At 38.6% G+C, this 23,278-nt stretch overlaps 1 protein-coding gene across 1 annotated transcript in view; it reads right to left on the reverse strand.

Moving 5' to 3' along the window:
- DNAAF9 (dynein axonemal assembly factor 9) overlaps window positions 1-23,278 on the reverse strand; it is a 643,469-nt gene that overhangs the window by 608,287 nt on the left and 11,904 nt on the right. Inside the window, exons 2-4 of the mRNA XM_053704320.1 lie at window positions 5,856-5,935; window positions 3,977-4,096; window positions 3,722-3,846 (exon numbers count right to left, since the gene is read on the reverse strand). Of these exons, the coding sequence (XP_053560295.1) occupies window positions 3,722-3,846; window positions 3,977-4,096; window positions 5,856-5,935 (325 nt within the window). The remainder of the gene's footprint in view (window positions 1-3,721; window positions 3,847-3,976; window positions 4,097-5,855; window positions 5,936-23,278) is intronic.

Raw genomic sequence — 23,278 nt, forward strand, 5'->3', positions numbered from 1 at the left:
AAACCGGGCCCAAATAAAGACTGCCCCTTGAAAGGTATATTAAGTAATTTGGACTTAGAAGTAACATCAGCTGACCAGGATTTTAGCCACAGCGCCCTACGTGCCTGTATGGCGAATCCTGAGTTCTTAGCCGTAAGTTTGGTTAAATGTACTACGGCCTCCGAAATGAATGAATTAGCTAGTTTAAGGACTCTAAGCCTGTCCGTAATGTCGTCTAGCGTAGATGAACTAAGGTTCTCTTCCAGAGACTCAATCCAAAATGCTGCCGCAGCCGTAATCGGCGCGATACATGCAAGGGGTTGCAATATAAAACCTTGTTGAACAAACATTTTCTTAAGGTAACCCTCTAATTTTTTATCCATTGGATCTGAAAAAGCACAGCTATCCTCCACCGGGATAGTGGTACGCTTAGCTAAAGTAGAAACTGCTCCCTCCACCTTAGGGACCGTTTGCCATAAGTCCCGAGTGGTGGTGTCTATTGGAAACATCTTTCTAAATATTGGAGGGGGTGAGAACGGCACACCGGGTCTATCCCACTCCTTAGTAACAATTTCAGTTAGTCTCTTAGGTATAGGAAAAACGTCAGTACTCGCCGGTACCGCAAAGTATTTATCCAACCTACACAGTTTCTCTGGTATTGCAACGGTGTTACAATCATTGAGAGCTGCTAAGACCTCCCCTAGTAATACACGGAGGTTCTCCAATTTAAATTTAAAATTTGAAATATCTGAATCCAATCTGTTTGGATCAGAACCGTCACCTACAGAATGAAGCTCTCCGTCCTCATGCTCTGCAAGCTGTGACGCAGTATCAGACATGGCCCTAGTATTGTCAGCGCACTCTGTTCTCACCCCAGAGTGATCACGCTTGCCTCTTAGTTCTGGTAATTTAGACAAAACTTCAGTCATAACAGTAGCCATATCTTGTAATGTTATCTGTAATGGCCGCCCAGATGTATTAGGCGCCATAATATCACGCACCTCCCGGGCGGGAGATGCAGGTACTGCCGCGTGAGGCGAGTTAGTCGGCATAACTCTCCCCTCGCTGTTTGGTGAAATTTGTTCAAATTGTACAGATTGACTTTTATTTAAAGTAGCATCAATACAGTTAGTACATAAATTTCTATTGGGCTCAACCTTGGCATTGGAACAAATGACACAGATATCTTCCTCTGAGTCAGACATGTTTAACACACTAGCAATAAACTTGCAACTTGGTTATAATCTTTTTTAGCAAAAACGTACTGTGCCTCAAAGAGGTACTAAACGATTAAATGACAGTTGAAACAATGAACTGAAAAACAGTTATAGCATCAAACTTTAAAACAACACAACTTTTAGCAAAGGTTTGTTCCCATTAGTAAAATAACAATAATTAAATTTGACATAAAAATTATAGAGCAACGTTTTTATTCACAGTCAATATAAAATTCTCACAGCTCTGCTGAGAGAATCTACCTCCCTCCAAAGAAGTTTGAAGACCCCTGAGATCTGTCAGAGATGAACCGGATCATGCAGGAAATATAAGAGTAACTGACTGGAATTTTTTTGATGCGTAGCAAAGAGCGCCAAAAACGGCCCCTCCCTCATACACAGCAGTGAAGAGAAACGAAACTGTCACAATTAAAACCAAACAACTGCCAAGTGGAAAATAATGCCCAAATATTTATTCACTCAGTACCTCAGAAATGTAAACGATTCTACATTCCAGCAAAAACGTTTAACATGATAAATACTTATTAAAAGGATTAGTGACTTTTAACAGAGTAGTTCCGGTGAAATACCATCCCCAGAATACTGAAGTGTATACATACATGTCATTATAACGGTATGGCAGGATTTTCTCATCAATTCCATTCAGAAAATAAAAACTGCTACATACCTCAATGCAGATTCATCTGCCCGCTGTCCCCTGATCTGAAGATTTTACCTCCCTCAGATGGCCGAGAACAGCAATATGATCTTAACTACTCCGGTTAAAATCATAGTAAAAAACTCTGGTAGATTCTTCCTCAAACTCTGCCAGAGAAGTAATAACACGCTCCGGTGCTATTGTAAAATAACAAACTTTTGATTGAAGTCATAAAAACTAAGTATAATCACCATAGTCCTCTCACACATCCTATCTAGTCGTTGGGTGCAAGAGAATGACTGGGACTGACGTAGAGGGGAGGAGCTATATGCAGCTCTGCTGGGTGAATCCTCTTGCATTTCCTGTTGGGGAGGAGTTATATCCCAGAAGTAATGATGACCCGTGGACTGATCACACATAACAGAAGAAATATGTTTTCCCACAATTACATACACAGAAGCACAAAATAATTAACCCCTATAGTTTCTATTTTTGGTCACATGAGCAATTATGAAACCAAAGTAAAAAAATGAATGGCAACAGCTATTTTTAATGTTACTTGAGTGTACACAATGTGGAACCTTTAAGAACCGACAGCTAACGTCAGCATCACTGCAGGCAGTTTAGTGGATTGCTGGAATCAGGATGGCTGATGTTTTCATATTTACCTCACATACATACTCTTATACAGTCTGGCACATTTCACTAATAAAACTGTACCCGATAGTATAAGGAAATCACATCAATAACCTACTATTCTTCTCATATAAAAATAGATGTCGCATTTACTTGTCGTACCTCTTCAGATTGCTTCAAGTCCAAAAAACTTTCATGATTCAAATAGGGCATGCAATTTTAAACAACTTTCCAATTTACTTTTATCAGCAATTGCTCTTTGTTCTCTTGGTATTCTTAGTTGAAAGCTAAACCTAGGAGGTCGATATGCTAATTTCTTAGACCTTGAAGGACGCCTCTAATCTGAAAGCATTTTGACAGTTTTTCACCACTAGAGGGAATTAGTTCATGTGTTTCACATAGATAACATTGAGCTCATGCACGTGAATTTATCGAGGAGTGAGCACCGATTGGCTAAAATGCAAGTCTGTCAAATGAACTGAAATAAGAAGGCTGCAGAGGCTTAGATACAAGTAATTAAAAAGAGGTAAAACTAGGATTTACCAATGGAACAAATAAAGGGGACTTTCAGTCCAATATTATAAAATACTTCATGCTGAAAGTTCCTTTATTTGTCTAAAGCGTTCACCACGCTGAACACCTCAGACAGACCACGGCAGAACGCTATTTTGCTGTGAGGTGACGTTTTCACCTCTTAGCCAATAGTTGTGCGGGCGAGCTGGCACTATGTCGGATAGCTAGAATGCTATTGGCTAAATTCGCCTCACAGAAAAATAGCGCTCTGCTGTGGGCTGCCTGAGGTGCTCAGCGCGGCGAATGCGTCAGGCAAATTAAAAAACTTTCAGAATAAAGTATGTTATACTTCATGACTAAAAGTCCCTTTTATTTGTTCCACTGGTAAATCCAAGCATTTAAAAAACACTAGGATTTACTTTCACTTTAAGTTAGACTATTGTTAAATGTTGTTTCAGCAAATAATAATAATAATGTTTTGATACATTGCAATAATAACAGGATACAAGGGATAAACAGTTTCACAACATACCACTTCCCCAAAACAATCTCAAAATAGTAACAATAAACTCTTAAATCTTATAAATGTTTGCCTTAACAATTCAGTCAACTAGCAGATCAGACGTGCAACATCATTAGTATCATTAGTATCAGCAGCAATTGCGCACAAGCAGTTCATTATTATTTCACTTTGGACATCCAAAAGTGACCAGATACACACCTCACTTTCTGTCATGCAATGAAAATGAAGATTTCTCCAGCAGCTCACGAACGGAAGAAGATACATGTAGTTTACAGGATTACAATACAGGTGGACACTATCAGATTTTATTAGGATTATGACATCTGGAAGAAATGATATAATTTAGCATAACCAAAAATGTGTAGTCAATGGTAATAAATTAATAATAAAATAAATATACAATACAATAAAAATCACTTTTCTATTTTTAGATATTAAATATGGTTCTCTCACCATCCAGAACTTCTTCTGGAAATCCGGTTCTTTCAAAGTCAGAATTTCTTTGGCTATATAAATCAAAAAGTAGATAATTTGCAAGTTCTTTGCATCCTTCATTGTACCGGCTGTCAATTCCTGTCAAATTAACAGAAAGATGAATAAAGTAACCAAAAAAATAAATAAATACGTATATAGTACTGTGCACAGAATAACTACCCCAAAATGCCATGTGTAGGTTTGAAAGTTTGGGAAAGACACAGTTAAGTTCAATAGATATAATAATTTTCAAATGTCTGAATACTATATTTTTAAATTGGACGTGAACATACATATATTTACATGTGTCTGTTTTTCCATACATGTTATATAGATTTTTTTAATTTTTAGACGGGGGGTGAACATAATAACCCTCCAATCAATATGTACTGTACAATATATAGTGTTGCCCACAGAAGTTTTGCCAGCAAGAAAGGGTTATAAAATAGACAGGGGGGGGGGGGGAGTGATATACGTTGCATTATTATAATTTTCTGTTATTTAAATTGCTAATTAGGCTATCCAAAGCACAAAATTTAATAACTAAACAAATTATTTGCCTTACAATGCTAAAAATTTAACAAGTTTACAAGATACAGCTCTCAAAAGCCATACCTGTTGTGTTGACTGCAACATTTAAAGAAATATAAAACTCAAATGGTCTCTTTAAAGATGCAACAAAGAAAAAAAATGAAACTTAAAAGGACATTATAGCACATTTATACAATGGTCTAATTGCATAAATATTTGTTTCTATTTTTAACCCACACAAAGGGGTTAAACAAATAGTTAATGTCAGCAGAGTCATTCCTGAACAGTACATGATTAGTCCATATGCTTCTCTTGATTGGTCTGAATTGTGTGATGTCTCTAAACAAAAATGTATAACTGCTATAACTGGTATTTGTAAAATAAGGGAAAACTGTGAACTTGTGTCAGCTTTATATCTGTAATGGTAGCAAAGGGGCGCAGGAATAGCACCACAGACCACACAGTGTGTCTGCCATGCAACAGACAAATTACATATATGCTGAGAATACACAGTGTTTGCACTGGATCAGTGGACAGGCAATTAATCCCAGTATACGGTAAAAGGCATCACATAATAGAAGGTTCTAGTATGTTAGAGCAATTTATTATTGCACTATTGCATATAACAGTGTTTAACTCTTGCGAAGGGACATTGCACTGCTGAGCACAACTACAAGAGAATAGTAACTGTTGTTGCATTTCATGCTGTTCCCTGCAGTTCTTTACAAATCAGTCCTCTTGTTTTAATAGCTAAAAGGTGCCAGATACTAAAGCTCTGCCTCTAGATACTGGTCGCAGTCATCTTAGAGCTCAGGTATTCTTGGAGCCTGTGACAGATCAATGATAATGACTGCTGTATCGTTTGCTTGGAGTTAGTGTGCATGATACACTGTGTAAGCTTTATGTTTCTTACACAGTATAGTTACACAAAATATTTGTAAAAGCACTGAGAACCAATATAAAGCAACTGCAAAATATTAAACTATTCCTGTGCATCATACACCCTAACCTGAAGTACATTATACAGCTGTCAAAAAGTTAACAACCTCATTGATATGTAAATATACACTAATTCTGTCACAGTGTGTGGTAAAATGGCGGCACCCAGTATGAAGAGGTGGAGCTTCAGTTTCTGGCACATTTAACCTATTAAAATAGGAAGACTGGTTTGAAAAGAGCTACAGGAAAAGCATTAAATGCAATAACACAGTGAGTAGTTTCTGTTCCTTTGTAGTTGTGCTCAGTCCTATTTTTCCATATTTTGTAAAGACAGAATGGGAGAGCAACAAGTCATATCAATAATACATCGATAATAGAATCTACTGACCTAAAATGCAGAGAATACCATGCGGAGCCGACTTGCTGCTTTTTGTAAGAATATTTTGTATTTTTCTCAGACGGCTGCAACTGCAAAACAGAAGTGGCATAATTGAAACTGTGAAGATAAAATATACACAATCTGTCATGAGCTATACAAAACTTTATACAATAATTAATGACGATAAAGTATTATATATATATATATATATATATATAAATAAACACACACACACACATATATATATATATATATATATATATATATATAGACACACATGCACACTCATATGTCAAATGATACTAAGTTTTTGGTGCTTTGAGGGTTGCTATGGATTCTAGAACCCTCATATATGCAGTAAAATGTAGAAAAAGATGATCACGTTTAGCTGGCTATAAGGTGATCACCATGGCAACAGGCATTCACAAAAAAATCATGGGGTTGTGTTATTCTCTCTTTAGTTGCCCTTTCATACATACAAGGACAACATGAGAGCTCATATCTGAAAGCAACAAACCACCTCCTTAAAAAAGTGGCCCTATGTCTGACCAGCTGTTAGATGATTTTTAGATCTTTAAATAGGCCCTTACTATAGAATTATAAGAAGAGTGCCCAATCATTGAAATAAAGGGTTTCAATAAAAATAATCACCTGGTCCCAGCCACTAGCTTAATTTTGTGGTGTTGCTGATGTCAGGACTCTTAGATCCTTGTTTCTTATAGCAAATAAAAAAATGCAGGTAGAACTGAGGAAGTGTTAAGAATATGACAATTTTGAAAACTCTCGATATCCCTAAATACATATTTGTTCAGAGAAGTCTACCACACAACTCAGTAACAAATCAATCCAACTTACCTAATAAATTGCCCTCACCTAACTCTGTATTAACATCATTCTCACCCTTGCAGTCCTCACCCTCCTAGATTGTAACTTCCCAATGGAATAGGGCCTTCAACTCCTCCTGTATTTGTTTGTCATATTTCGTCTTGTCTCTTATAAGGTTTGTATCATTGTTTTATTTATACCAATTGTACATAAATAAAGTAGAACAATAATAATAATAATAATAATAATAATAATATGATTACAATTTTTGATCTGTATGGTTTCACTTGCTATTTTACTTGAGTATGGACAGGGGTACAACCTTGCATACGTAATTAAAAAGGGACACTCAACTAATAAAAAATGAATTGTTTAAAAAGATAGATAATCCCTTTATTACCCATTCCCCAGTTTTGCATAACCAACACAGTTATATTAATATACTTTTTACCTCTGATTACCTTGTCTATAAGTCTCTTTTGACAGTCCCCTGATCACATTGCTTTTTATTTATTATCTATTGACTTGCATTTTAGCTGTGTTGTGCAGAACCCAGGGGTATGAGCACAATGTTATCTATATGGCCCACATGGACTAGCACTCCCCCTGTTGTGAAAAGCAAATAAAGCATGTGATAAGAGGCTGTCTATAGTTTATTAGAAACAGGCAGAAATTCAGAAGTTTAAATTAAATGTTAAAAAGTGTATTCATATAACAAGTTTGGTTGTGCAAAGCTGGGGAATGGGTAGTAAAGGCATTTTCTAACTTTTTAAACAATAACAAGTTTAATGTTGACTGTCCCTTTAAAATATGTTAAGCAATAACTCAAGCTCTGTTGAATGAACATAGAACACCTTTTAACTTAGCTACAAACACATTCATACACACTTTATGCACAGCCACCAGAATTTGTGTGGCTCGACACTGGAAGGTGGGGGTACCCTCTTGGGGGGAAATATTGGAGAAAATTAAGATAACATACTCGCTCTCTGAATCAGCATCACTGATACAGGCCAATCATGACCAATTCTTAAAAGTTTGGAATTATTGGATATTGGGAGGGCACTGACTAGACACATCTAGGGAGTCTGCATGAGACATAGCCTTGAGTTCAAGACAGGACTGGATATGTTTAGAGAATCAAGAGGTGACAGTAGACGGCAGGGATTTGTATGGGCCGACTGGTGGCGGGGCTCTCTCTTCCTGGATCGGCATCTGAAGCAAAGCTGAAGCAGGCAAGTTGATGTTTAATACTTTATTGAGTGGGGGGGGATGTTAGTTTATTGTTATACTATAAGGGGGTAAAGACACTGGGAAAAGTTATAAAAATACAATTGGGTGATGCAGGGACTGAGGGGTGGCCATGTATACTTTCAATATCTGCAGTAATTGATGATCTGATACACCCTTAAGTCTTTGTAATTCTTAACGACTGTATGGTTAACCACACTGTTTGATAAATCTCTTTATGCTCAAATAAATGCGAATGGACATTACACAGTTTTTCTGGTTCAGCAAACTAAGCTGTGACAACTAATATGGACCTTTACCTAATGGACTTTCACCAGAAAAATAGAGAGAAGAGGTGTAGACATTCAAATGGGAAAAACTATACAATGTGTGATGTATTCTGTATTCTTAATTTTATTTTATTTTATAATAAAAATCATTTCAACTAAAATATTTTAAGCAATTGCTCTGAGAAATCTGCATATTTGGTTAGTTTAAAATCTATCCAATATTTGTATGGATATACATTTTACTCCTATAAATTTGTGCATAAATTATAAAGTGTTGCATTACGAGAGGTTATTTTAAAGTGTTTACTAGTTTTGTTTTTGTTTTTTTTAAAGTAGCCAATTTTACGTAATACGTATAGAATCCTAAATGTTGGCGTTTCGGGAATATTTTTTAAATAATGACTCCCATGCAGACGTTAACCATTTACACTATAGAAGATGACAAAAGAGGAAAAAACCAACGCTTGTTCCATTCTCTGTGGTGACTTTTTTCTATATTAGGATATTTTCTTAAAGTGCTTGGTCTGATAAAAACAAGTTATGATTTGTGTGGATACATTAAGAGAAAAAGCACAATCATAGAAAACAGCTAAAAAAATAAATAAATGTATGCTTACCTGATAAAGGAAGGATGATGGTCCAAAGACCTCCATAACATAAGGGATATATTTCCCGCCACTAGGAGAAGGTCAAGAACCTATAATCAGATCATAAAATCCCTCCCACCTCTCTCCTAGTTTAACGTATAGCCGAGTAGATAGTAGCAAATATATAGGTAGGGTCTGAAGAGGTGTCACTATAACTGTTGCGTAAAAATTTAAACGGGCAGAACATGTTGTCAGGGTGCCAGGAATCAGACTGAGACGAGAAGTGCAAAAATAATCACACCTTTATTAATAACAAAGAAATAATAAAAAGTCCACAAGTCAAATAACAAGCCAGGAGTCAAAGCCAGAGCTGGTAGTCAGACGAGCCGAGTTAGGAGCAAAGCGAGTAGTCAGACGAGCCAAGTCAGGAACCAGGAGGGACGTCAGGCCGCCAGGTAATACACAGGAACAAGAACTCACAAACAGGTCTGAGACAACTCAAGGGCAAAGCATACTGAACAGAGGCCCTTTAAATAATAAGTGATGACATCTCAATACTGAGACTGCAACCTGTCTCACACGGATGATGTACACCAGTCCGGCCATAAGAGGGCGTGCAGGAAATGAGCAGCATCAGACACTCTGCACCAGATTCAGTAAGAGGTAAGTAAAATGGCTGCCAGCAGCACATGGCAAACAAAGCAGGGAAAAAACCTTGACACATGTGGACCATCATCATTCCAAAAGAAATTTATCAGGTAAGCATAAATTTTGTTTTCTTTCATAGTCCACAGTCCTCCATAACACATGGGATTACTACCCAAGCAGATGATCTATGTTTCGTAAAGGGTGGGACAATTTTTCTGGCAGTTCTGATTTAGCCGACACTACGGCCTGAAGGACTTTCCTGCCAAGAGCTGCTTATGAAAAAGAAAAACCTCAAAGCGATAAAATCTGAAGAAAGTATGCAGAAATTTGACAATTTCGAAATTAGCGGACAAACCCTTGTTAAGGTCATCCTGAGAAAACTGACAGATTCTAGGAATCCAAAAGGAATACCAAGAAAACCCTCTGGAAGAACACTACTCAAAATATGTCTTCCAATCTTGTGATAAATCTGGCCTGCATTAAAATGCCAATGACCGAATCTAAGAAATCTCTGTTCCAAAACTAGGCGTTAAAACTCCACGCCATTAAATTTAAAGATTTTAGATTTTGATAGAAAAGAGAACATTGTGACAACAGGTCTTGTCTCAGAGGAAGTAGACATGGAAAGCAAGAGGACATCTGCACAATGTCTGCATACCAAGTCTTGCAGTGCCAGGCTGGAACAATTAATATTACGGACGTTGACTCCTGTTTGATCCAAGAAATGACTCCTGGAATAAAAACAATTAATCAAAGGAAACAGGTATGCTAGATCAAAGGAAACAGGTATGCTAGATGAAAGTTCCATGAACATACCAATGCGACTATTATGTGAGCCTTTAGATCTTTTGATCATGCACAATAGCTTGGAAGCATGAGATTTCAGTGAGAGGCCATCACTGAGCGATCGAAAATGTCCTAATAGAGAGATGACTCACTTGAATGGACTGATCAACTGCTGGGAAGATCCACCTCCCAGTTGTTCACACATGGTATGTAAATTGACAATGGGGAGAAATAATTCCTCTCTGCCCAAAACAAAGTAATAGACCGTTCCTGCATGGCCAGTGGACTGCAGTTACCCCCTTTATGATTAATGTAGGCCACTGCCTAAAATGCTGTCCGACTGGAAACGGATAAACGTTTCCTCTATCAAAAGGAGCTAGGGCTGAAAAGCCTGAAGATATTGATTGGTAACCTTACATCCCCTGAATATTGATGGTTAACCTGGCAATGATGGGAGTATAATGCTTTATTGATTTAGTATTATTAGCACAAAGAGTTATAATTAATGGTAAGTGCACCATATTTCATGTTTAGTGTAATATATATTTGCACATATTATAATAAATCTTCCCTGACTATGTCCCTGAGCATGATAGGACAGGAAGGGACCTGAAAATGAGAAACAAATTGTATCATGAGGAGATCAGGATAAGTCCTCTGGCTATGATGTAACTGTGTCAGAGTGCCTACAAATAGCCTCAGGGATGTGTGTGTGCTGTGTAAAGTCACTTACACAGCACCCCTCCACTGGCTTACCAGGCACGTCAAATCCATGTCCATGCAGCTGCAGCAGTATCCAGCTGAAAGCCCATCTAGTGCAGGTATAGAGTACCACAGAGGAGTGCAGTAGGAAATACTGGTGTCCTTTAACAGGAAGGTAGGGATGAGTCCCTGCGATGCCTGAGGGTAGTTATGGCTGAAATCCCATTAGGAATACCCTGTTATGTGCACAGTATTTCCCTATGTCCTTGTATCATTTAGGTGTTGTGAAGAGTCCTTTCTGTCTTCTTTGTGACTGCTGCTTCCCAGGGACTCTGGGCCTCATATAGGTCTGAGCTCCCTCCCAAATTGTAATCCATAAGCAAGTAGCTGGAATCACCTCTATTCTCAACCAACTCCTATGAGACCAAGAACAAAACTAAGAGAGAGAGAGAGAGAGATGAGAGGGGGGAGGGATTTTAAGCTCTGATATGGGTTCTTGACCTCCTCCTAGTGGCGGGAAATATATCCCATATGTTATGGAGGACTGTGGATCATCATCATTTTACAAAAGAAATGGGTTTTGCACAAAGGATATTTTATTTGGCCTTCAGGGACAATCCCCACAGCTTGGTGGGCAGTGAAAAGCTTCCACAAAATAATAATAAAAACAGAATTTATGCTTACCTGATAAATTTCTCTCTCGTGATGTATCGAGTCCACGGATTCATCCATACTTGTGGGATATTCTCCTTCCCTACAGGAAGTGGCAGAGAGAGCACCCACAGCAGAGCTGTCTATATAGCTCCTCCCTTAGCTCCACCCCCCAGTCATTCGACCGAAGGCTAGGAAGAAAAAGGAGAAACTATAGGGTGCAGTGGTGACTGAAGTTTTTTTAAATAAAAATATACTACCTGTCTTAAATAGACAGGGCGGGCTGTGGACTCAATACATCACAAGAGAAAGAAATTTATCAGGTAAGCGTAAATTCTGTTTTCTCTTGTAAGATGTATCGAGTCCACAGATTCATCCATACTTGTGGGATACCAAAGCTTTAGGACACGGATGAAGGGAGGGACAAGACAGGTTCCATAAATGGAAGGCACCACTGCTTGTAGAACCTTTCTCCCAAAAATAGCCTCCGAAGAAGCAAAGTATTAAGCGAAGACCAAGTCGCCGCCTTACAAATCTGTTCAACAGAAGCCTCATTTTTAAAAGCCCATGTGGAAGCCACTGCTCTAGTAGAATGAGCAGTAATTCTTTCAGGAGGCTGCTGGCCAGCAGTCTCATAAGCCATACGGATGATGCTTTGCAGCCAAAAAGAAAGAGAGGTAGCCGTAGCCTTTTGACCTCTCCGCTTACCAGAATAGACAACAAACAATGAAGATGTTTGACGGAAATCTTTGGTTGCTTGTAAGTAGAACTTTAAAGCACGAACCACATCAAGATTGTGAAACAGACTTTCCTTCTTTGAAGAAGGATTAGGACACAGCGAAGGAACAATTTCCTGATTGATATTCCTATTAGAAACAACCTTAGGAAGGAATCCAGGTTTGGTACGTAAAACCACCTTATCTGCATGGAAAATAAGATAAGGTGAGTCACACTGTAAAGCAGATAACTCAGAAACTCTTCGAGCCGAAGAGATAGCTACTAAAAACAAAACTTTCCAAGATAGAAGCTTAATATCTATGGAATGCATAGGTTCAAACGGAACCCCTTGAAGAAATTTAAGAACTAAGTTTAGGCTCCATGGCGGAGCAACAGGTTTAAATACAGGCTTGATCCTGACCAAGGCCTGACTAAATGCTTGAACGTCTGGGACATCTGCCAGACGTTTGTGTAAAAGAATAGACAAAGCAGATATTTGTCCCTTTAAGGAACTAGCTGATAATCCCTTCTCCAATCCTTCTTGGAGAAAAGACAAAATTCTAGGAATCCTAATCTTACTCCATGAGTAACCCTTGGATTCACACCAACAAAGATATTTGCGCCAAATCTTATGATAGATTTTCCTGGTGACAGGCTTTCTAGCCTGAATCAGGGTATCAATGACCGACTCAGAGAAACCACGCTTTGATAGAATCAGGCGTTCAATCTCAAGCAGTTAGACGCAGAGAAATTAGATTTGGATGCTTGAACAGACCTTGGATTAGAAGATCCTGCCTCATTGGCAGAGTCCACGGTGGAACAGATGACATGTCCACCAGGTCTGCATACCAAGTCCTGCGTGGCCACGCAGGCGCTATCAGAATCACTAAAGCTCTCTCCTGCTTGATTCTGGCAACCAGACGTGGGAGGAGAGGAAACGGTGGAAATACATAAGCCAGATTGAAGGACCAGGGCACTGCTAAAGCATCTATCAGTACCGCCTGGGGATTCCGGGACCTGGACCCGTAACGCGGAAGTTTGGCGTTCTGTCGGGACGCCATCAGATCCAATTCTGGTGTGCCCCATAGATGAGTCAGCTGGGCAAATACCTCCGGATGGAGCTCCCACTCCCCCGGATGAAAAGTCTGACTACTTAGGAAATCCGCCTCCTAGTTCTCTACCCCTGGGATAAGGATTCCTGAGAGATGGCAAGAGTGATCCTCCGCCCATCGGAAAATTTTGGTTACCGCCATCATTGCTAGAGAACTCCGTGTTCCTCCTTGATGATTGATATAGGCTACAGTCGTGGTGTTGTCCGACCGAAATCTGATGAATTTGGCCGCAGCTAGCTGAGGCCACGCCTGAAGCGCATTGAATATCGCTCTCAGTTCTAGAATGTTTATCGGGAGGAGAGATTCCTCTCGAGACCATAAGCCCTGTGCTTTCAGGGATTTCCAGACTGCACCCCAGCCTAGCAGGCTGGCATCTGTCGTTACTATGAGCCACTCTGGCCTGCAGAAACATATTCCCTGAGACAGGTGGTCCTGAGACAACCACCAGAGAAGAGAATATCTGGTCTCTTGGTCCAGATGCAGTTGAGGAGATAAATCTGCATAATCCCCATTCCACTGTTTGAGCATGCATAGTTGCAGTGGTCTGAGGTGTAGGCGGACATAAGGAACTATGTCCATTGCCGCTACCATAAGTCCGATTACCTCCATAGACTGAGCCACTGATGGCCGAGGAATGGAATGAAGAGCTCGGCAAGTGATTAAAAGTTTTGATTTTCTGACCTCCGTCAGAAATATTTTCATTTCCACCGAGTCTATCAGAGTCCCTAGGAAGGAAACTCTTGTGAGAGGGATGAGAGAACTCTTTTTTTATGTTCACCTTCCACCCGTGAGATCTCAGAAAAGCCAACACGATGTCCGTGTGAGACTTGGCTAGCTGGAAAGTCGACGCCTGAATTAAGATGTCGTCTAGATAAGGCGCCACTGCTATACCCCGCGGTCTTAGAACCGCCAAAAGGGACCCTAGCACCTTTGTGAAAATTCTGGGAGCCGTGGCCAACCCGAAGGGAAGGGCCACAAACTGGTAATGCCTGTCCAGAAAGGCGAATCTGAGGAATTGATGATGATCTCTGTGAATAGGGATGTGTAGATACGCATCCTTTAAGTCCACGGTAGTCATATATTGACCATCCTGGATCAGAGGAAGAATAGTCTGAATAGTCTCCATCTTGAAAGATGGTACTCTGAGGAATTTGTTTAGAATTTTGAGATCCAAGATTGGTCTGACAGTTCCCTCTTTTTTGGGAACCACAAACAGGTTGGAGTAAAAACCTAGCCCTTGTTCCGCTCTTGGAACTGGGCAAATCACTCCCATGGTATGTAGGTCTTCTACACAGCGTAAGAACGCCTCTCTCTTTGTCTGGTTCGCAGACAATTGAGAAATGTGAAATCTCCCCCTTGGGTGGCGGAGTCTTTGAAGTCCAGAAGATATCCTTGGGACACAATTTCTAAAGCCCAGGAATCGTGAACATCTCTTGCCCAAGCCTGAGCAAAGAGAGAGAGTCTGCCCCCTACTAGATCCGGTCCCGGATCGGGGGCTACCCCTTCATGCTGTCTTAGAGGCAGCAGCAGGCTTCTTGGCCTGTTTACCTTTGTTCCAAGCCTGGTTAGGTCTCCAGACTGACTTGGATTGGACAGAATTCCCCTCTTGTGCTGCAGGGGAAGCTTAAGCGGGACCACCCTTGAAGTTCTGAAAGGAACGAAAATTAATTTTGTTTGGTCCTCATCTTATTTGTTTTATCCTGAGGGAGGGCATGGCCTTTCCCTCCAGTGATGTCTGAAATAATTTCTTTCAGCGCAGGCCCGAATAGGGTCTTTCCTTTGAAAGGGATGTTCAAAAATTTAGATTTTGATGACACATCAGCAGACCAGGACTTAAGCCATAACGCCCTGCGTGCTAAAATGGCAAAACCTGAATTCTTTGCTGCTAATTTAGCCATTTGGAAAGCGGCATCTGTAATGAAAGAATTAGCCAACTTAAGGGCCTTAATTCTATCCATAATATCCTCTAATGGAGTCTCCACCTGGAAAACCTCTTTTAGAGCCTCAAACCAGAAAGCAGCTGCAGTAGTTACAGGAACAATGCATGCAATAGGTTGGAGAAGAAAACCTTGATGAACAAAAATCTTCTTTAGGAGACCCTCTAATTTTCCTTCTAACTGAGAATCATCTATTGCAATATTTTTAAGTGCTAAAATATGCTCTTTATAATTTATTGACATATCAGTGCAGGTGGGACACATTCTAAGAGGGGGTTCCACAATGGCTTCTAAACACATAGAACAAGGATTCTCCTTGGTGTCAGACATGTTAAACAGGCTAGTAATGTAACAAGCAAGCTTGGAAAACACTTTAATCAAAGTAAATAACACTTTAAACAAAAACGGTACTGTGCCTTTAAGAGGAAAAAAAGCTGCACAAACTCTGCAAAACAGTGTAAAAAAGCAGTAAACACAACGAAATGTTTACAGTAGCATCATAAAGCCTTAGTAACTTTGCACAACTATGCAAATAAACAATTAACCCCTTAATGTAAAAACCGGATTGAAAAAAACTTCAAAACCGGTAAAATAACGTTCAGCGCGTTGCCACAGCTCTGCTGTGGCGCCTATCTGCCCTTTAGGAACGATTTGTGGGGGAAAAAACCTCTTTACAGCCCTCAAATATAGCAGGAATCTCTGGAGAAGTAGCTGGATGCTTCTGAGGTAAATAAACTGTGCAACCGAAAATAGGCCCCTCCCACCTCACTCGATGTTATGGGGCCTAAAAAACACCACAGAGTGTTTCTTAAACTAGCCATGTGGGTTAATAACCCTTAAACAAGTCACAAAGACCCCTTAAAGTCCCTCAAAACGTTTTATTTGTAATTAAACCAAAACGTTTTTTCCTATTAGTGTCACCAGTAACTAATGAGCCCTTTATGCAAGCTTGGATTCCTTTTTTACTGAATACAGCTTACCTTTCCCTCATGGGGATATTGCCAGCCTTTTCTAGAAATAACATAGTCTGTCTAGAAAAAAATAGACTGAACATACCTTAATGCAGTTTAGCCTGCAAACTGTTCCCCCAACTGAAGTTTTCCTGTACTCTTCAGCCCTTGTGAGAACAGCAGTGGATCTTAGTTACAAAATGCTAAGATCATCATCCTCCTTGCAGAAATCTTCATCCCTTTTCTGCCAGAGAGTAAATAGTACACACTGGTACCATTTAAAATAACAAACTTTTGCTTGAGAAAATAAAAACTAACATTTTTGTCACCACACTCCTCTTTGCCCTTCCTAGCAGTTAAGTAGGCAGAGAGAATGACTGGGGGGTGGATCTAAGGGAGGAGCTATATAGACAGCTCTGCTGTGGGTGCTCTCTCTGCCACTTCCTGTAGGAAAGGAGAATATCCCACAAGTATGGATGAATCCGTGGACTCAATACATCTTACAAGAGAAATGTAAGTTTATTCTGCACAGGATCATTTTCCCTTTTTTCAGTTCAATTTAAATTGTCAATTCCTTTTCTGTCACTTTAAAATTATCCAAAAGAGGTAAATTAATCCCCTAATACAAAACCTTCCCCAAACAAGTTAATGGAGCTTTTTCGTATTTATTTGCCAAAGGCTATGTGCTGCAATAACGGAACTCTGTTTTTTACGCCTAAAAAATTATATAATCTCTCTGTTCAAGTAATACATTAGCAACATTTTTGGCAATGATTTGTGAAATTAATGTGTGCATAATCTTTGAGCATGTCTTCACATTCTGACAAGTAGCTTTAATGGCTTGCTAATTGAGTGCTCATATTTTAAGCATATTTGTCATTTTATGAGTTAATCTCATACAGAGAGAACATAATCTTGCGGAGTATGCCAAAATTCTTAAAAAAATAAGCTATTAGTTGTGAGAAATAAGTGAAATAAAATAGAAAGGTCTTTATTATATTAAAGGATTATCATTTTGCCCTAGAGTAAGGAAAGGAAGAGTCAAACCCCACTCCAAAATAGCCGTAAACTCCATGAAAGCAAGCTTACCTTTTCAGTACTCTAACATTGCTAGAAACACCCATGGTAATTCATAGGTATGAAACATGATATCATGGGCAATTCAGACCAGTGTTTCTCAATTCCAGTCCTCTAAGCACACTAAAAGGCCAGATTTTCAGGATATCTGAACTAGCATCAGTAACCATGGTTATTAACCTGCACTCACCTAAGGTAATTCTGACCATCTGGCCAGTTAGTGTGCCCCAAGAACTGGTACTGAGAAACGATGATGATCTAGAAAAACATTTTAGTGTTTAAAATGTTCATCCACAATAATTTGTGGGGACCAAATTACATTTGTAAAGATGTCCAGAATTATTTAGACAATGATATATCAAATCAGACACATTTTTTATCGCATGCTGTGTAATAAAGCAAAAACAAATCCTTTTTCTTTCGCAAACACAGGACTGCAAATTAATTGATGCATAATTCCCATTCTATTGCACAATAAGTAAATGATTACTATGATCTTTATAAATACTTGCTGAGCAGAATTAACAGGTTTCTTCTGTTATTTAATAAACTGCTTCTGGTTTCTACCCCAGATATTTAAATGGAATATATAATGTGTCACATTCGGGATTCTTGACACTGAACCCAAATTTTCATGATTCAAATAGAGCAGCAATTTTAAGCAACTTTCTAGTTTACTCTTATTCTCAATTTTTCTTCATTCTCTTGCTATCTTTATTTGAAAAATAAGGCATCTAAGCTAAGGAGCCAGCCAATTTTTGATTCAGGCCCTGGACAGCACTTGTTTATTGGTGGGTGAATATATCCACCAATCAGCAAGAACAACCCAGGTTGTTCACCAAAAATGGACTGCTTCTAAACTTACATTCTTGCTTTTCAAATAAAGATACCAAGAGAATGAAGAAAATTTGATAATAGGAGCAAATTAGAAAGTTGCTTAAAATTGCTGCTCTGATTCACGAAAGAAAAAATCTGGCTTCAGTTTCCCTTTAAACTAACAGTTTTAAAAATGTTGGGACCCATATACTTTCTTGAGCATTTTTTATTAATAAACCGTTTGAATAAATAATGAGAGATATCTGCATGTGAGTGGTTTAAGGAAATGTTAGATAATAAATCAGGCAGGGCAAACATGCAGTACAGGTACTGCAAACAACTTCTCTCTAGTACATCCCTGGGACATTACAATGCGGGGAGTATTGCCGAGTGTCCTACTATTATATAGTCTCCCAGCCAACTTTAACACATAGGAAAATCAAAATGAAACTTCCATGATTCAGATAGAGAATGTAATTTTAATACAGTTGTAAATTCACTTCTATTATCAAAATGTACCTTTACTTTTTGTATTCTTTGTTGAAAAGGATATGTACATATCCTACGCTCCAGCTATGCACTGCTGGTAGCTAGCTGGTGATTGGTGGATACACATATATGACTCTTGTCATTGACTCACCAGATGTGTTCAGCTAGCTTCCAAGACACCAAGAGAACGAAGCAAATGTAATAGAAAAATATTTGAAAGTTGTTTAAAATTGCACGCTATATCTGAATCATTAAGGTTGACTTACTGTCTCTTTACAAAGGGAGTTAAACTTAAAAATTCAATTGTGCATATAAATAAAAACTATTTAAAAGTTACAAATGTTTTTGCATGGAAAATGGTAACAGCTGTTAAAATAAAATGCATGCCCATAGGACCGACTTCTTACTGGCATGTAAGGATAACACCTCTCTATAGATAACCCACCGGCATAAAAACAAAATCTACTTCTGTCAGCACAGGAAAATTACTACAGATGTTTTAAAGTGCACAGTGTTGATCTCCAGACTTCAACAGCAGCTGATTGGAAGCCTCTCTGAAATTTGTATTTAAAAAGATTCAGTTAACCTATCACATGCCTCAAGGGGCCAGCATTACAAAAAACACTATAAGGCAAATACCATAGTGTAAAACAGCCCTATGTGAGTTTTCTTTTTTTATAAAGGAACAGCTGCCTAAGTTCTGATCTTAGCATTGCAAGTGTCTTATTTGACTATAATGCTGCAGTGTATTACAGATGATTACTGTGGAAAATAAATAAAAATAAGAGAACCATATGTAATGTTTTTTTGCTTTATCTTTCTCTGGGAGGTGTAGCATCACAACAACAGGTAATTGCAGGTTTAAAATGTTTCTTCAATGACTTTGTACAGTTGCCAATTGTATTAGCAAATGACAGGGCTAAAATGTAAACTTGTTTATTTTTCTCAAATGATAACAATGCATGGCCATTAAATGTTTGTATTTCCACTGAATGTTTGTGGGAAGGTAGAAGTAAAAAGATACATTTAAAGAGACATTCTAATCTACAAGATCTGTAAAAATATATCTTCAATAAGAATGTATTGAATTTAGTGCACTGACCACAGAAAAGGAGAATATAAAAACAATAAGTGCATGCACAAGCTTACATGGGCCTCGGCACATGCGCACTTTCAGCTGCCCTCAAGCAATTCCATTGGCGCAGAAAACATCCATGAGGTGGGCCACCCTCTCAATGCAAGTGCACGGCTTGCTATAGAAATGAGGGGGGGGGACTTTTTTTGAGAGAGTTTTAAATTTTCTCTAGAGGTACTATTTTTCTGATGTTAAAACAAGCCAGTATTTTTATTTATTTAATAATAATAATAATAATAATAATAATTGTATTGGCTTGCACATAAAAACATTTATTCTACATAGTTTTTCTTTAAGAAAAGGGGACTTTTATTATATTCCTTTAAAGAGAGACATGAAAGTTAAAAACTTATAGTATTCAGGGCTAGATTATGAGTGAAGTGCACTAACTGCACTCAGCTTTTTGAGTGCATTGGGTAACACGCATGTTGCAAGTAAAACATATTTGATTGCACGCTATCCCGACATGCACAAAAAATCCAAAATTACAATATCGCGATCAGGTAACGTATTCTCCCATAGATTTCAATGGTGCACGAATAGTGGGGGGGGGGGGGACACTAACACCCAACAAGTCGCGCAAACCTGTTCGCATTTTCTCAAGTGTGCCAACCCGACATCAAATATGAATATTTCACATTCCAATATTCTTTACATAGAGGAACATGTTCTATTTATTTATAAATACATATATATATATGATATCTATTTAAAAATACTTAGAACATATTTTACTATGTGAAGAACATTGGAATGTGAAATATTTACACTAAAAACATAGTATAACATTTTATTAAACATGAATATTGCAAAAATATGTTTTCTCGTGTTTTCAGCTACTTGACTGCAAAGGGCTGTCACGATGCTCGTTAAGTTCAACTGCACTTGAGTGAACTCTTACTTTCAACTTGTAATACGTGCACTACTTCTGACGCTTGCAACTATAAACCAGATATTGCTTTGCACAAAAGTTAGCGCGCCACTTGATATCTGGCCCTCAGATAGCAATTCTATCATCAATAAACTTTTTTTGGTATCCTTTTGCTTTAAGCTTCTTTCCATCCCTATGTAGACTAATGAGAGGGCACACACAATTAATGCCTATGACAGCAGTTTACAAAAATGTGTAACAATGTTGCAAATAGTGCTCAAGAAACATGCATGTTCCTGTGCTACCTCAATATGTTCTTGTGTAAAAGACCTATGTTTATACCTTAAAGACCAACGTTGTACAGATTATGGTGCTGGTCATTTGCCCTTAACCAATGCTGTACCCTGTCTCTCCTCTGTCGGCGCACCTGCACTATTTTTGCATGCCTCAGGAGGCAGTGCAGAAATAGCGTAATGAATAACATGCCAGGCTAGTGATCACAAGGAAGGGTGTCCCTGTGATCCCGTGCCTGCCAGTGGGATTCCTTCATTCATGAGATACACGCTGTGATCAGTGTGTATCTCATGCTGCTGCTGGAAGCCTGCATGTGAGGCTAGCCAGCAGCAGTATAATAAAAAAAAATGAGAGTTACTGTGTATACCATTAGTCACAGAGATTGTATACATAAAATGGAGCCTAGATACTAGCATGTTGCAATGCATGCTGGTATCAGGCTCAATGGCCAAAAACTGGATGCCTCAAGAGCAAGGCAGTCCAGTGATGCACAAAAAGAAAAAACGATCCAATGGTTGTTTGAACACTGTGACAGCCAGCCACCAATCAGCTTATTATACACATTGAGTGGTCCTTTAAGGTGATGGTAAATACGAGCATTTAAAAAATGCTAGGATTTACCATCACTAAAAATTAACAGGACTTTCAGTCATCAGTTTGTAAAAAACGGTGCCAACATTACCCTTTCTTTAAACCAATGGCTGTGCTAGTCATTTGACAGTGTTCTGTATGCTAGGAGGGCTATTGATTTAGAGGTGGAAATGTCACCTGATTGAGAATAGAGCGCTGTGCCGTGGGCGGCCGGAGCCACTGAATTTGAGGAGACCACGGCACAGCGCTCTATTCTCAATCAGGTGACATTTCCACTTCTAAATCAATAGCCCTCCTAGCATACAGAACACTGTCAAATGACGAGCACAGCCATTGGTTTAAAGGTCAAACGTCATCTCATTGAAAAGAAAAAAAAAAGTTTATCAAGGAGGCAGCAGCAGCACAGAAAGTATAAGCTTAGCACCCCTTTTTTACAAAATGTGAAAGCCCTGTTTATTTTTAAGAATGGTAAATCTGAAGGGTTTTTTTTTCTGTTTTCTAAACGCATTACGCTCGGATTTACCTTCACTTTAAAAGCGAGAAAGAGCAACACCCAGGAAGGCCTTGGGTTTGCTTACACCCATTGTGCAGTATTGATAACAGTGAATGTATGACCTGCTAGTCAGGCACACATATGGACACAGAAAAACTGACAAGCAGCAATGCACATTTTAAATTGCAGCTGAAATGAAAGGGACAAAAAAGCTGATTTAAACAATAATATTTCAGAGAAAACATGCAATTTTTTGAGATTTTTCAGTTATCAAACTGACATGTCTTTTGGTATTGTTTGTTGAAAAGCATACCTGGGTAGTGTCATGAGTAGCAATGCACTACTGGAAGCTAGCTAGTGATTAGTAGCTACCTATTCTAATTGTCTCTCTAGGTAAATTCAGCTAGCACCCAGTAGCGAATTGCTGCTCTGGTGCGGACTTTAACTTAGTCCCTTTGCAGGGGTTAAACACAATTATATACAATCGTGTAGTAATAATAATACAACATTATCTGTTGGTACTTTTATGTACCTTTATATAAATACATTGTGGTAACAAAAAACACCAATGCTTCTATCACAGAAAACCCCCTTAGCAGACATCTGTTGACACATTGCCAAGCAGAGCATTGTTTGACCTTTCTGTATCAAGCAGCCAAAGGAGGAGGCATGTTTTTTTTTTTTACAGTCAGTGCTTTTTCCCTGATGAAAAGACATAGCACACCAAGTAGAACCACTTAGATATATTCAACATTCTGAAAAAAATGAGCTAAGCTTTGTCACAGGCAGCCAGAAAGACTTTTACTCCGCTAAATTGATGACTTCCTTTCTGCTATCCCCTCCCCTCCAAATCCTGTTGCTCCTATTGCTCCACAATCTGGATGCATTTTATTTTTGGCCCTGAAAAAATATATATAAAATTCCCCCCCAAGAGTTGGAAACAAAGTGATAACTAATACAGAACTCCTTTGGCATTATAAAAGGAGATTAGAACTTTCAAACTGGACTCGAGTGCCAGGTACAGGGGCACCTACCTGACAACCATATCGTCAATCAACTGAGAGAAAAAAAAAAATACAAAAATATTAATAGATCAGCACAACCTAAAACTATTTAGCTTTTTGAATAGCATTGGTTATAATTTATCCATCCCATATATCACTGATTATGCCTTATGATGTTGTTGCATTTAAATAGACAAAGTCAGATGGATAAAATTATAACATTATAT

Source organism: Bombina bombina, chromosome 2 (genome assembly GCF_027579735.1).
Source record: "Bombina bombina isolate aBomBom1 chromosome 2, aBomBom1.pri, whole genome shotgun sequence".
NCBI classification, from domain to species: domain Eukaryota; kingdom Metazoa; phylum Chordata; class Amphibia; order Anura; family Bombinatoridae; genus Bombina; species Bombina bombina.